The sequence below is a fragment of the Peromyscus maniculatus genome, chromosome 21 (genome assembly GCF_049852395.1).
Source record: "Peromyscus maniculatus bairdii isolate BWxNUB_F1_BW_parent chromosome 21, HU_Pman_BW_mat_3.1, whole genome shotgun sequence".
Taxonomy (NCBI): domain Eukaryota; kingdom Metazoa; phylum Chordata; class Mammalia; order Rodentia; family Cricetidae; genus Peromyscus; species Peromyscus maniculatus.
This window is the reverse complement of record NC_134872.1, coordinates 4,855,928-4,869,982: the sequence shown is the minus strand read 5'-3', so window position 1 is coordinate 4,869,982 and position 14,055 is coordinate 4,855,928. Positions and strand designations below refer to the sequence as shown.

General features: G+C 54.5%; 2 protein-coding genes and 1 non-coding gene across 4 annotated transcripts; 2 read left to right on the top strand and 1 right to left on the bottom strand.

Moving 5' to 3' along the window:
• Positions 1-252: 252 nt before the first annotated feature.
• Rps18 (ribosomal protein S18) lies at positions 253-3,762 on the bottom strand. The gene is made up of 5 exons (XM_006996565.4): positions 3,645-3,762; positions 3,098-3,196; positions 631-819; positions 459-550; positions 253-371 (listed from the first exon to the last, which is right to left on the bottom strand). The coding sequence occupies exons 1-5, from the start codon at positions 3,645-3,647 to the stop codon at positions 296-298; spliced, it is 459 nt and encodes a 152-aa protein (XP_006996627.1). The 5' UTR covers positions 3,648-3,762; the 3' UTR covers positions 253-295.
• A 146-nt stretch (positions 3,763-3,908) lies between these two features.
• Vps52 (VPS52 subunit of GARP complex) lies at positions 3,909-13,404 on the top strand. Of its 2 annotated transcripts, XM_076557258.1 has the most exons (20): positions 3,909-4,211; positions 4,956-5,040; positions 5,851-5,903; positions 6,015-6,090; positions 6,261-6,328; positions 6,541-6,716; positions 7,209-7,359; positions 8,047-8,147; positions 8,240-8,372; positions 8,482-8,539; positions 9,122-9,255; positions 9,600-9,755; positions 10,188-10,306; positions 10,784-10,907; positions 11,081-11,176; positions 11,261-11,368; positions 11,527-11,592; positions 12,215-12,326; positions 12,538-12,656; positions 12,808-13,404. In XM_076557258.1, the coding sequence occupies exons 1-20, from the start codon at positions 4,122-4,124 to the stop codon at positions 12,952-12,954; spliced, it is 2,172 nt and encodes a 723-aa protein (XP_076413373.1). In that variant the 5' UTR covers positions 3,909-4,121; the 3' UTR covers positions 12,955-13,404. The 2 variants fall into 2 exon arrangements, with proteins under 2 accessions (XP_076413373.1, XP_076413374.1); XM_076557259.1 differs by lacking the exons at positions 3,909-4,211; positions 4,956-5,040; positions 5,851-5,903 and having other exon boundaries at positions 6,043-6,092; positions 6,258-6,328.
• Positions 7,657-7,767, top strand: LOC143270053 (U6 spliceosomal RNA). Its single transcript, XR_013046927.1, has one exon. It is a non-coding gene; the product is annotated as a U6 spliceosomal RNA (small nuclear RNA).
• Positions 13,405-14,055: the final 651 nt, after the last annotated feature.

Below are 14,055 nucleotides of genomic sequence, written 5' to 3'. Positions count from 1 at the left end.
GGTTTTTCAAGACAGGGTTTCTCTATGTAACTTTGCCCCTTTCCTGGAACTTGCTCTGTAGACCAGGCTGGCCTCGAACTCGCAGAGATCCACCTGCCTCTGCCGGGATTAAAGCACCCAGCTGGGAGGGCCACTTTAACTCAACCACACCGAAGGCTTGGCTGCAGGACCCCCTCCAGTCAGTAACCACCAGGGATCCGAGCCCCACCCTCTACCCCTGCCACCCACCACATGGAAGACAGAGACCGAGGCCACAGGCATATAAACTATTTATTAACAGCAAAGGCCCAGGGACTCATTTCTTCTTGGAAACACCCACAGTACGGCCCCGGCGGCCAGTGGTCTTGGTGTGCTGACCTCGGACACGAAGGCTGCAGAAGGAAAAGAATCACAGGTCACACACCAGTAGGACAGGAGACAGGCGGCACCAAGCAGCCCCCCAGCCCCACTCCACTCACCCCCAAAAGTGGCGCAGCCCCCTGTGGGCTCTAATCTTTTTCAGACGCTCCAGGTCCTCCCGAAGCTTGTTGTCTAGACCGTTGGCCAGAACCTGGAAAAAGAGACGCCAGCTTTACCTCAGACGCCTGTGCCATTTCAACCGACACCCCCTGAAGGCACCCATCCACACACCTGGCTGTACTTCCCGTCCTTCACATCCTTCTGTCTGTTCAAGAACCAGTCTGGGATCTTGTACTGTCGTGGATTCTGCATGATGGTGATCACACGTTCCACCTCGTCCTCCGTGAGTTCTCCAGCCCTCTTGGTGAGGTCAATGTCTGCTTTCCTCAACACCACATGAGCATATCTCCGCCCCACACCCTGGGGTGAAAAGTTTGGGAATGAGGTTTGGATTTTCAGCCTGAATTACCTGCCCTAATCCACCAATAACGACAGAACCTATAGGGAATCCAGGATCCTGTCATTCCCAGATCACTCTTCCAGACACTAATCAGAAATGAACTCAGGCCACACTGGACCAGAAATTCAATGCCATGAAAGCAGCCACAGCAGTTTGATCTGTAAAGGTTACAATCATCTGGATAAGTTGACAGCCAGGCCAATGTCCAGTAGCCAACCCCAAACCGAAGGTGACAATGAACAGTGCCACGGATGAAATGCCCCTACACTCATCTTACAGCCCAAAAGGTGACCCTCATAGAAATTATATAAGGCGAGGTCACAAGTGATTAGGGCGCATCCTAAATACAACTGGGTAGTAGACAGCCACACATGAATGTCTGTGTTAAAATGGTAAGACAGGGAAGAGTTCTTTGAGCCCTAAGTGGGTTTGAGTCTGCCTCCATCTCAACTTCCAGAATTGAATGGAGAAAAAAAAATGTTGTTCTAGGGGCTGCAGAGACAGCTCAGTATTTTTTAAGAGGACCTGGATTCGGCTGGGCGGTGGTGGCGCAAGCCTTTAATCCCAGCACTTGGGAGGCAGAGCCAGGCGGATCTCTGTGAGTTCCAGGCCAGCCTGAGCTACCAAGTGAATTCCAGGAAAGGCGCAAAGCTACAGAGAAAGCCTGTCTCGAAAAACCAAAAAAGGACCTGGATTCCCAGCACTCACAACTCTAAATGCCAATTCTAGGGGATCTTGGGCTCCACAGGCACAGCACATATGTGTAGTCAGAGACATGCAGGCAAACACCTACACATCCCTGCCCCAGCCTCTAAAGGCTGCAAGTACTGAAGGTGGATGTCTGATGCCAAGCTGGTTGTGGTGGTCAGGCCTTCAGTGAGACCTTATATCACGAAGAGTTGACCTGAGCTATTTGCAACAGTTTGGAAGGACAGGGATTCTGACAGTGTTAGGTCCTAGAGCAAGGACAGCCAGCACTTCCTAGGTCTGTCCAACCCCTTCCTACATGCTTCCAGACAGTCAAACACCAACTGTCACCTTAGCCAAGCAGCAGCAGAGCAGCTTTAAAGAATTCAGAAAACAAGGCACCGTGGCACAGAATCTCCACTGTCCCTCACCCTTCTTGGCCCAACCTGCACTACACCTTAATCACACCCCTGGAGGACCCTCCCCGCAATCCTTTCCCTCAAATTCCTCATCATCCTTCCCCGAATCTCCTACAAACTTTATTTCTTAGGAATCTTCACACACTTCGTGCCCCGCCTGGTTGCAAGTGTACTGTAATTATCTTCCAATGAACATTAGCGAGATGCTCATTTGAAAAGGCAGGTCACAGGCAGCACCCCAGGCCTTTCAACCCCCCCAGACACTGCGTTCACCCTGCCCCATCAGCTACCTCCATTACCACTGTTTCCCAAGTGCAGAAGAAAAAAAAGTCAAATTTTAAATTAGGCAAACATTAAAAATATAAAATGGGAGTTCATACATTTTAAAATAATTACTGCAACTTTGTGTCCATTTGATATCCTCAGTTAACCAGGCTTCCTTACTTTGATTCTATAGACCATCACCAGTTTCCATTTCTCAGAACGACTTAGCACGCACCTCAGCACCACCCATTCCCTGACATCTCATGAGAACACACCACACAGGGGGAACGCAGACGGCTTAGGCAGGTCTAGTCCTTGCCCTCCAAGAACCACACATACCGACAGGCAAGATGTCTCTATTTCCAAAATCACTGACGTTGATAAAAGTTAGTAATGTCCCAAGAAAGCTCTCAGCTCTGCAGAGAGAGCTCAAGCGTCCGCTCAGCATCTGACCTTTTGCAGTAAACCAAAGGCACGTGCTGGTTCTATTTCAACTAGAGTCAACTTGCATCTGGTCTGCAGACCGCCCCGGACGGACACGAACGGATGTTAATTCCTAGAAATTCGGCCCATGGGTTGCTGCTACAGTGTGCCGCAGGGAACGAACACACACACACACACACACACACACACACACACACACACACACACACACACACACACACACACACACACACACACACACACACACTGTTGATCAGGGGAATGCTTAGCGACGTGGGGCAGGGCCACACTCACGCCCCACTTCCCCAGGGGAGAGGCTTTGGTCCGACCTCGGACCACCCTCAGGATTGGCTGTCAGTCATGCGACTTGGTTACTTCCAGCCCCCGCCCCGCGCATTCTCTGCCCGGCGACACCGCTTTTTACCTTAATGGCAGTGATGGCAAAGGCTATTTTCCGCCGCCCATCGATGTTGGTGTTGAGTACTCGCAGAATGTGCTGGAACTTCTCAGGGATCACTAGAGACTGGAAGGACACGGGGGGGGGGGGGGGGAACCATCAGACACACCGGCAACAGCCAGGAGGAGCGCTGAGGCTGGGGGACACCGCGGCGGGCTCGGAGCCCCGCCTCTGCCGGGTTCGGACTCAACCCCCCGGGGCTCACCACCATCGCCAAACGCCCAGGCGCGGGGAAACGCAACCCTCGCCACGAGGGGGACGCTAGCCGGGGAGCGGGGGGGCCCCGCGCCGCAAAGCCCGGCCACTTTGGCCAGGGACCGACCCGTGCTCGGGCCCCCCCCACCCCCGCTCCCCGGAGAGTCACGTCTTAGGTCGTCCCCGCCCGGGGTCGCGCTCCATCGGTCCGGGGAGAGCGGCAGGCCCGCGGCGCACGGCGGCCTCGGAGCCCTGACGGAGAGCTCCGCCCGCCCCGGCTCAGATGTCGCCGGATCCCGGCGCCGGGCTCCGCTCTTACCATGGCGGCGGCACAGTCGGCGGCGTGCAGGCCTCCCGTGGAAGAGGGGGCGGAAGTGACGCATCGCTCTTATATACCGTCCTGGAGGAAGAGGCGGGACTATCCAGGGGGCGCGCTTCCGGAAACCGCTTCTCTTCCCCGCTCTTCCCTTAGCGAGGAGTCGAATTCTGAGCGTCTGGGTTGGGCATCACAACTTCCGGTCCGGTCGTCTTTCCCGTCCTAAGGCTCCTCCTGTGCTGGGCGAGCGAGCCGCAAAGGTTCCGGAGCAGGATTGGGTGTGCGGCGTCCACCTTCTCTTTGGCACTCGACCGAAGTGACCCAAGCCCCACAGGGGAGACCGGAGCCAATCATTTTTGCTCAAGTATCTGGGAACGGTTTTTTTTTTAGCGCCCTACAAGACATCCTGGGACTTTTGGTTTTGCCTCGGGGAGCGGACTCTCCGAACCTGACAGCTGACGGAAGTGAGGCTGCGGGGGAATGGCAGCCGCGGCGACCATGGCGGCGGCTGCTCGGGAGCTGGTGTTGCGGGCCGGGGCCTCAGATATGGAGGAGGAGGAGGGCCCGCTGGTGAGAGCACGGGGCGTTTGTCCTCCGGAGTGTCGTCGGGGCTTCTCTCTTCTCAGGAAGGCGTAGGCCGAGTCGGACACAAGGGCTCCCCTCCTGCTACCGGTGGTGCTGACCGAGCAGAGTGGCTGATTCTCGAGTCCCACGGACACAATGTCAGCTTCCTATTCACACTAGATTTTTTTTTTTTTTTAAGTAGAAAAGAGAATATAGTGTAGAAAAGTGAGGACGTGGGCTCTGGAACCTGATTGCCTTGGTCCCCTTCTAGCCCCGCCACTTGTAAGCTGTGTTGTGTTTTCCGCGTCCTCATTTCCCACACCTATAAAGGGGAGGCGTTATATCAGGACCTACCTTACAGGTCGTCCTTAGGATTTAGCCGAATGTGTACGGGTGCACTTGACACACAGATAAAGAGCATGCAAGCTGACAGTGTTAGCATCTAGAACTCCCTAAGGGTGTGGTGTAGAACACACGAGATAACAAGACTTGGGTCCTAAATTCAAAGGCAGGTTCGGCTAATCCTAGTTTTTCTCATTTGAACACTTCCAGTGACTTCACAAATTGCTTGGTTTTTATGACGTATTTTCTACTCATTAGCCCAAAAATTAGATTGGAGTATGTCAGAACCTTTGACCCACTATGGCACCTCTCTAAAAGCGCCCCCACCTCACCTGCAGCACATCTGGTTGTATTATGTTAACAGCGTTTCTTTTTGTATCTCACATTCACTAATCTGTCCCTCTTCAGGGGGGTGCCTCTGGACTCCAAGAGCCCCTGCAACTTGGGGAGTTGGATATCACCTCCGATGAATTCATCCTGGATGAGGTGGATGGTAAGTGGTGGCCTGGGTAGTAGTAGCCAGGCCCCTTTATCCTTTAGGAATATATTATATGACCCCCAGTAGATGCCCCCCAAGAGCCCCTGCAAATATTTTTAATGTAGTATAAATTTTTTTTTTTTTTTTTTTTTTTTTTGAGACAGGGTTTCTCTGTGTAGCTTTTCGACTTTCCTGGAACTCACTTTGTAGACCAGGCTGGCCTTGAACTCAAGAGATCCCCCTGCCTCTGCCTCCCAAGTGCTGGGATTAAAGATGTGCGCCACCACCGCCCGGCTAAAGTTGATTTTAATCTGTGAATTGAGAAGGTTTAACTTCTAAGTTAGGCACAGTAAGAAATGAACAGTAAGAGAATAATTATAGCAATACACTAATAAAATTGCTGCATCACCATTTTTGCTCTTTGGGACTATTATTAAGTAAAAACAAGGTTTCTTGAACATAGTCTGATCACTAAGACAGCTAGTGAGTGATTGACAGGCTGGCACCACACACACCATAGGATCATCCAGCAGAGATAACGAACATCCAAGGCAGGCAAGAGGTCCTTCAGCTTTTCAGAATGCCATGGACTGTAAAGCTTAAGGATCACATTTTGGAATTTCCATTTGATATTTTTGGTCTGTGGTTGACTAGACTGTGAGGAACAGAAACAGAGGAAAGTCACAGTGACTGTTCTTACAACTGCAGCGGATGGGGGCTGGGAGGGAAGGGGAAATTGGTGTGCAGGTACCCAGTGCGGGCAGGGGCAGGGAGAGGGGAGGCGGCGGCAGGTGCTGGACCCTCGTGATAAATGTCTCTTTCCAGTTCACATCCAGGCAAATCTGGAGGATGAACTGGTGAAGGAGGCTCTTAGAACGGTGAGGCTCTCCCTATGCCCATCTGCCCCCACCTTCCCCTGGAATGTCATCTTGGTGTCCCCTCTGGCCTGCCTGTGACTTCGTCCTGACTTCTCATGGTCATTTCCCCAGGGTGTGGATCTGCGACACTATTCGAAGCAGGTGGAGCTGGAGCTGCAGCAGATTGAGCAGAAATCGATCCGGGACTGTATCCTCCAGCAGAGGGGAGCCACATGGGGTTCGGGGAGGTGTGATGCAGGTAGCTGAATGGAATGTCATCTCTCGGGTTTCTGTCACTTTGGGGAGAATTCAGGAGGAGGTGCTGCTGGTCTGCAGAGCTCCTTGTTCACCGTGAAGCCCTTGACTTTTGTGGGTCAGACATCCAAGAGAGTGAGAACATAGCGTCTCTGCACAATCAGATCACAGCCTGCGATGCTGTCCTGGAGGTCAGTGGCCCTCGGCTGTGGTCCCTGACAAGCTCGGACCCGTCATGCCCTCTGCTCCTGGTTTTGTTGTTGTTAGTAGTTTGTGTCCCTTGGGCAATGAAGATCTCCCACCCTCCTGGGCTGTTGACTGGGGTATTCACCCAGACACTTGGTGGCACACTTGTCCCCGTCAACCCTGTGCATGCCCACAGTGTTTTCTGCCCTCCCTGTAGCGCATGGAGCAGATGTTGGGAGCTTTTCAGAGTGACCTCAGCTCCATCAGCTCTGAGATCCGGACCCTGCAGGAGCAGTCAGGAGCCATGAACATCCGACTTCGTAACCGACAGGCAGTTCGGGGGAGACTTGGGGAACTTGTAGATGGGCTAGTGGTGCCCTCCACTCTGGTCACGTGAGTTGCTAGCTGGGAGGGTCATACTGTCCAGAGCAGGTGGTTGGGCTGGGTTACCTACCCAGTTTATAACACGGGTCTAGGCTGAGGTTTGTCAGGTGCAGTCTAGAAACCAGGTGTGCTGGCTCATGCCTGTAATCTCAGGCTCGGGAGGTCCAGACAGGAGGATTGCTGCAAGTCACCAGCTTGGGCTGCAGAGTGGGATTTTATTTAAAAAAAAGAAGTGCATTCTAGAAATTAACGGATGGGTTAATAACTCCTAACCCGCTTTGGCCACCACAGGATAGGATATAGGTTAGAAGTGATCCAAGGTCAGGTGTGTAGTGGGGACCTGTGGGGGGCGGGACTCAGGAGATGAAAACTTGGTGCATATAATGAGGGTATGAGATCATGGAGAAAGGTAGGAAAGACATGAGCTGTGAGGGGTGTGGTTCGGGTGTTTCAGGACTGTTGAGGGTCCCTTCTGATCACCCTGTCCTCCCTGCTCCTCAGAGCAATTCTGGAAGCTCCAGTGACAGAGGCCAGATTCCTGGAGCAGCTGCAGGAGCTGGACGCCAAGGCAGCTGCAGTCAGGGAGCAGGAGGCCAGAGGCACAGCTGCCTGTGCGGATGTCAGAGGCGTGCTGGACCGGCTCCGGGTCAAGGTGGGGAGTAGACCCCTAGGGTCACTTCCCATGACCCCCACTGCTTCCCTCTGGGCGGTGCATGTTGGCCCTCTCATTCCCCTGAAAATCTAAGGAGGCTAGAGATGTGCCTCAGTCGGTAGAGTGTTTGCTTAGCGTTCACAGAGCCCTGGGTTCCCTCCCCAGCCCTGCAGACATTGGCGTGATGGCCCTTGTCTGCTGTCCCAGCACTCAGGAAGTGACAGAGGGAAGATCGGAAATTTCAGAGTCGTTCTCTGCTATGAAGGGAGTTTGGGCCATCCTGAGATACATGAGACCCTGTCTCAAAAACCAACAGCATAGAAACTAAAATTAGAACAGTACAGAGAAGATTAGCATGGCCTCTGTGTAAGGGGTGACATGAAAATTCATAAAGCATTCCATACTTAAAAGAAAAACATCCTGAAAACATAAGGCAGGGCCTGGTGGTAAGCGATTTTACCCTGCACTCGGGAGGCAGAGGCAGGGGGACCTCTGTGAGTTCTACAGAGTGAACTACAGGCTGAGTTCCAGACCAGCCAGGGCTACTCAGACCCTGACTCAACCAACAAAACATAAAACAACCAAAGTATTGTCTCCATTACCTTTACCTTCATGTCTGTCATCTCCTAACTTTCTCCACAGGGTAAAAGCCCGCAACTTCATGGCCTGTTTGTCCCCCACATCTAGGCAGTGACAAAGATCCGCGAGTTCATCCTCCAGAAGATTTATTCGTTCAGAAAGCCCATGACCAACTATCAGATCCCCCAGACAGCCCTGCTGAAGTACAGGTCTCCACCCCGGGACAGGTGCAGGGTGGATTGTGAACTTCTCAGCAGCCAGCATGGACGTCCAGGGGTCTGACTCACTCTGGCCTTTCCAGGTTTTTCTATCAGTTCCTGTTGGGCAACGAGCGAGCAACAGCCAAGGAGATCAGGGATGAATACGTGGAGACGCTGAGCAAGATCTACCTGTCTTATTTCCGCTCCTACCTGGGGCGGCTCATGAAAGTGCAGGTGAGCCAGGCAGGGAGAGGTGCCCCTAATAGTGGCTTGGAGGAGGGATGGAGCTCCCCACCCGCTGGTGGTGAGGGGCCATGGTTCAGCTCTCTGTTATTTTCTCTAGTACGAAGAAGTTGCCGAGAAAGACGATCTAATGGGTGTGGAAGACACAGCAAAGAAAGATATCCTGGATCAGCTGGGCAGTGGGGGCTCACACATTTAATCCCAGCACCTGGGAGGCAGGTACAGGTGGATCTCTGTGAGTTCGAGGCCAGCCTGGTCTACAGAGCGAGATCCAGGACAGACATCAAAACTACACAGAGAAGCCCTGTCTCGAAAAACCAAAAAAAAAAAAAAAAAAAAAAAGGAAGAATGAAAGAGAGAGAGAGAGAAAGAGGAAGGAAGGAAGGAAGGAAGGAAGGAAGGAAGGAAGGAAGGAAGGAAGGAAGGAAGGAAGGAAGGAAGGAAGATGTCCTGGATCAAGGAACCTCAGGCTAAGCTCACAGGCGGGGTGCCTGGTCCCAGACAAAGGGTTCTGCTTTTCACCCTCTGTGTGGGGTGGAACCTTTGAGGATGTGAGAGCCAGATCTTCCCCTCCCAGAGGGTTGTAGACTCCCTGACGCCCATTACAGGTCAGATGAGGCAAGGCCCTGGTTCTGGAAAGGGGTGTCCAGGTCATAGTTAGCTTCTGGGGTCCTCAGGTCTTGGCTCCGTGGGCCTGGTGTGGTCGGTCTCGGTGATTTCCCTGACTCTGACCTGGTCACGATTCTTCTCGAAGCCGTCCCTCCGAAGCAGGAACACCATCTTCACCCTGGGGACCCGGGGTGCTGTCATCTCCCCCACCGAACTCGAGGCCCCCATCCTGGTGCCCCACACTGCCCAGCGTGGAGAGCAGAGGGTATGATGAGCCTACCCCTCTGTGGTCGGGGTTGAATCCCCTCAGGTGGGGACTTTGTGGGCCCCTGGCCTGCTGTGATGTGGGGGGCTAGGAGCCATGCACTGAGGCACACAGAGGGAGACTGCTCATGGGGTGACTGTCGGGTTGAAGAGGATGTGGGGGCAGCAGCAGCCGGAGGGAGGGCGTTCCTGTGTCCTGTGCCCCTCTTCAGTGCCTGTTCTGGGCGCTCCTCCCAGCCTGGAGGTCAGGTGTGTGGGGTCTTCTGAGCTCTCGTATCCTGAGATGTGCTGAGACCCCACATCCACGGGGCAGCGTCCGACCCCACCCTTCTCTCTGCCCCATAGTATCCGTTCGAGGCTCTCTTCCGCAGTCAGCACTATGCCCTCCTCGACAATTCCTGCCGTGAATATCTTTTCATCTGTGAATTCTTTGTCGTATCTGGCCCAGCTGCTCATGACCTGTTCCATGCTGTCATGGGCCGCACACTCGCCATGACTCTGGTAAGCCCCGGATTCTGTCTTTTACCCTCCATTCTCAGGGCTCATCCACAGCCAATGGGGTCACAAGTGGCAGTATTGAAATCAGGGGTGTCCTGTTCTACAGAGTGTAAACCTTTTATCTTACAACATGACCCCCCAGGGAACCCTCAGAACTCGGGGATCCTGTTACTTCCTCTGCTTTTCCACAGCAGAGAGCAACACCTCTAAATCCTGGCCCTTTGCCTCCATCCCAAGCTCAGCCCTGGCTTCTGCTGTGAGGAACTTACAGAGTGGAGGCCTGTGAGCAAGTCAGGGCCCCTGGAGGGGCCTGTGGACAGGGAAGGAGGGGTCTCCCTAGCCAGGGCCTTGTCCCGTAGAAATGTCCATCCGCTTGCTCACAGCCACCCGAACAGCAAACTGACATTCCATTGCCTGTCTGTTGCTGTCCCACAGAAACACCTGGAGTCCTACCTGGCCGACTGCTACGACGCCATTGCTGTTTTCCTCTGTATCCACATCGTTCTCCGATTCCGCAACATCGCAGCCAAGAGGGATGTCCCTGCCCTGGACAGGTCACTGAGCCCTGGGCCTGGGTGCCTAAAGGCTTCAGCTTTTTTTTTCCCCCCCGAGACAGGGTTTCTTTGTATAGTTTTGGTGCCTAGATCTTGCTCTGTAGACCAGGCTGGCCTTGAACTCACAGAGATCCGCCTGGCTCTGCCTTCTGAGTGCTGGGATTAAAGCATGCACCACCACCGCCCGGCCAAGCTCTAGCCTTTTATCTTACACAGACAACTCCATCCTGACCCTGACTCTTCCTCACCTGATATCCTTCCCCCTCCTGTGTGTGTCCCAGAGGCAGCATCGGCCACACAGGCACACACACACACACACACACACACACGCACACGCGCGCACACACACACACACACACACACACACACACACACACACACACGCACACACGAACACACCATTCCCCTGAAGCGCTGCACTCCCCCGGCCTGCCAGCACCCCAGCCAGCTGACCTGTGATTCTGATTAAGCCCGCAGGTACTGGGAGCAGGTGCTTGCCTTGCTGTGGCCTCGCTTTGAGCTGATCCTGGAGATGAATGTCCAGAGTGTCCGCAGCACCGACCCCCAGCGCCTTGGGGGCCTGGACACTCGGCCCCACTATGTGAGGGCTGGTGAGGGTCACAAGGGGATCTTGTGGCCACACTCAGTGTTGGGGTGGTCACCCTCAGTGGTGGGGTCACTGCAGGAGGAGGGACTGGGGACAGGAGTTGCAGAGGCAGCTGGGAGGTTGTGTCTGCCAGGCAGGCTGATGGGAGTCTTCCCACCTGCTCCTAGATCACACGCCGCTATGCTGAGTTCTCCTCTGCGCTTGTGAGCATCAACCAGACCATCCCCAATGAGCGCACCCTGCAGCTGCTGGGACAGTTACAGGTGGGGCTGGCAGGACAGACTTCCCTCAGGGGGCGGGGCCTGTGATCTGGCTTTCTCCTTCCAGCCTCTGTGTGGCTTGTGCAGGTGGAGGTGGAGAATTTTGTCCTTCGAGTGGCTGCAGAGTTCTCCTCCAGGAAGGAGCAGCTTGTGTTTCTGATCAACAACTACGACATGATGCTGGGTGTGCTGATGGTAAGGCTGCTCCCCCGGGGGTCCCCAGGGCTGTCAGCCTCACAGTTCAGTGCCTGAGCCCTGATTCTGGCAGTGTCCTCAGGGTGGCCTGACTGGATGGGGGTGGGGGTGCTGGCCTGAGGCAGCTCCCAAGTTCCTCCTCCCTGTGTCTTCCTCAGGAGCGGGCAGCTGAGGACAGCAAGGAGGTGGAGAGCTTCCAGCAGCTGCTCAATGCTCGCACACAGGTAGGGCCTGGGCGTGGAGGGAGGCCTGGTGCTGCTGGGCTGACCTCAGTGTGCTGCCATTACGACTCACTGCCTTGTTGCTCGTCTGGTTCACTTAATTTTTCTATGATGTTAATAACTTAACAGCAAAATAAAACTATAACTGTGTATGTATGTGTGTGCACATGTCAAAACAACCAGTTCTGCTCTGCAGGGGATTATTAGTGTGTGTGTGTGTGTGTCTATGTGTCTATGTGTGTGTGTGTGTGTATGTGTGTGTGTGTGTCTGTATGTATGTGTGTCCATGTGTGTGTCTACATGTATGTGTGAGCACGTGTGCAGCACATGTCTTGAAGCACATGGAGTCAGGACAACTTCAGGACTGGGCTCCTCTCTTGCTTCTCCACTGTGTGTTCTGGGGACCAGTGGCCAGCTCTTCCCCCTGAGCCAGCTCATCGGCTCTTGGTTTTGGAAGAGACAATCCTTGGGTCTTCCTCTACACCTTGTGAGACCACCACCTAAAAGTGGAAGCTCACGGAGGCCGGCTGCTCTGTAGAGCGTTACCTCCTAGTCGTCCCACTCCAGGCTGGGGTCCTTTGTCCCCTGGACTCCTGACTCTGTTCCCACTGGCATGTCTCTGTAGGAATTCATTGAAGAGCTGCTGTCTCCCCCCTTCGGGGGTCTGGTGGCCTTTGTGAAGGAGGCTGAAGGTTTGATTGAGCGAGGACAGGCCGACCGACTTCGAGGGGAAGAAGGTATGAGGCTGTTGTCAGGGACCGTGGGGAGGTGACTGGAAAGGACAGTGAGGTGGCAGCTTACAGGTGGCACAGCAGGGAAGACCTGGCTGGGGGGTAGCAGGGAAGCCCGGCTTGATGGTGAGCATGGCTGTGCCCCGGGCAGACCTTGCCGTGGTGGATTGTCCCCAGGCCTGGTCTCTCTCTGACACTCTCTGTCCTCCTGTGGCAGCCCGGGTCACTCAGCTGATCCGGGGCTTTGGGAGTTCCTGGAAGGCCTCCGTGGAGTCTCTGAGTCAGGATGTCATGCGGAGTTTCACCAACTTCCGAAATGGAACCAGCATCATCCAGGTGCCTGCCACCCCAGCCCTTTGCCCGTGTCCTCCTCTGGGGTGTTTTCTCACTCTTTCCTCTGGGAAGGTCAGCGACCAGCTGTGTCTGAGCTGTGAAGCTCTGACCGTCCTGTCCCGGTCTGTCTGACCCCCGACTCCCCTCTGTGCAGGGGGCGCTGACCCAGCTGATCCAGCTCTACCATCGCTTCCACCGGGTGCTGGCACAGCCGCAGCTCCGGGCGCTGCCGGCCAGGGCGGAGCTCATCAACATTCATCACCTCATGGTGGAGCTCAAGAAACACAAGCCCAACTTCTGACTGGGTCCCCGGGGTGGCGGCTCCCATGGGCTCTGAATGTCACACACTGACACTGGGACCTGAGGGCTCCCACGGCTGTGCATGTCACACTCCGTCCCCTGGGTCCCCTTCCCCTTCCTGTTGTCTCTCAGGCTCCCACACTCCTCACCGCCTCCATTGCAGGATTCTGCCTCAGCAGAGTGTGGGCAAGTCTGCTCCTCCCTGGACGTGGAGGGGACGTTATCATTCCTGTCCCTGTCACCTCCTCCCCTGTGTGTTCACACCTGTGAAAGCTCCCACACCTCAGTCTGATCGACTCTCAATCTTAGGACAGGGCAGTGGAGGCGGCCTTCCCTCTCTTGTAGCTTGGTCGTCTGCGGTCTTCACTTGAACACTAACCCATCACCTCCTGGCTGGGGGTCCAGGCTGTCTGTCTGTCTGTCTGTAGGCAATAATAAGCACTTAATGTACTGTGACAGCGTCCCCTCCTTTGTCCTGACGCCTTCAAGTTCTCCATCATTTTTTTTCCTGTAGACCTCTCCGGTTCCCAGCCTGGGGGGCATGAGGAAGAAGGCGGGGTGGTAACCTCGGTCCTTCACTGTTTCTGACCCAGGGTGGCTGGTTTGCTTAGGAGGGACTGCTCTGTAGCTCTCCAGGAAGGTGGCACATGTCACAAGGCCTGGGGACATGGACAGCTTTGGGCCCTGTCCTGAGGCTACCGTGGGAAAGTCCACACATCTGGGATTGTCTGTCTGAGCCCCTAAGTGGCTGTCACGGCTCCTCTGAGGGGAGGGCCTGCACCCCTGCACCCATATGGGGCCGGGGTGGACCTGGCTCCAGAGCATACATCTTGTCTTTTCCATGTGGCCCTTCCTGCTGCCCTGCTGATGTGCCCAGTGAACTGCAGAACAGAGCTTCTCAACCTTCCTGATGCTGCCACCCTTTGATACATTTCCTCACGTTGTGGTGACCCCAACCTCAACATTATTTTCATTGCTATGTCATAATTACTTTTGCTACTGTTATGAACCCTAAGGTAAATATCTGTGTTTTCTGATGGTCTTCAGCAACCCCTATAAAAGGTCTTTCAGCCCCCTAAGGTTCGTGACCCACAGGTTGAGA

What these genes read in the sequence shown, in the direction of transcription:
- Rps18 (XM_006996565.4), bottom strand. An exon ending in TTGCCATCACTGCCATTAAG is followed by an intron (nt 820 to 3,097) that starts GTAAAAAGCGGT and finishes TTTTCACCCCAG; the next exon opens with GGTGTGGGGCGGAGATATGC. An exon ending in AGGACGGGAAGTACAGCCAG is followed by an intron (nt 551 to 630) that starts GTGTGTGGATGG and finishes CTCTTTTTCCAG; the next exon opens with GTTCTGGCCAACGGTCTAGA.
- Vps52 (XM_076557258.1), top strand. Translation starts at nt 4,122, where the DNA reads ATGGCAGCCGCGGCGACCATGGCGGCGGCTGCTCGGGAGCTGGTGTTG. An exon ending in GCAGAAATCGATCCGGGACT is followed by an intron (nt 6,091 to 6,260) that starts GTATCCTCCAGC and finishes TTTGTGGGTCAG; the next exon opens with ACATCCAAGAGAGTGAGAAC. An exon ending in GATGTCCCTGCCCTGGACAG is followed by an intron (nt 10,307 to 10,783) that starts GTCACTGAGCCC and finishes TTAAGCCCGCAG; the next exon opens with GTACTGGGAGCAGGTGCTTG.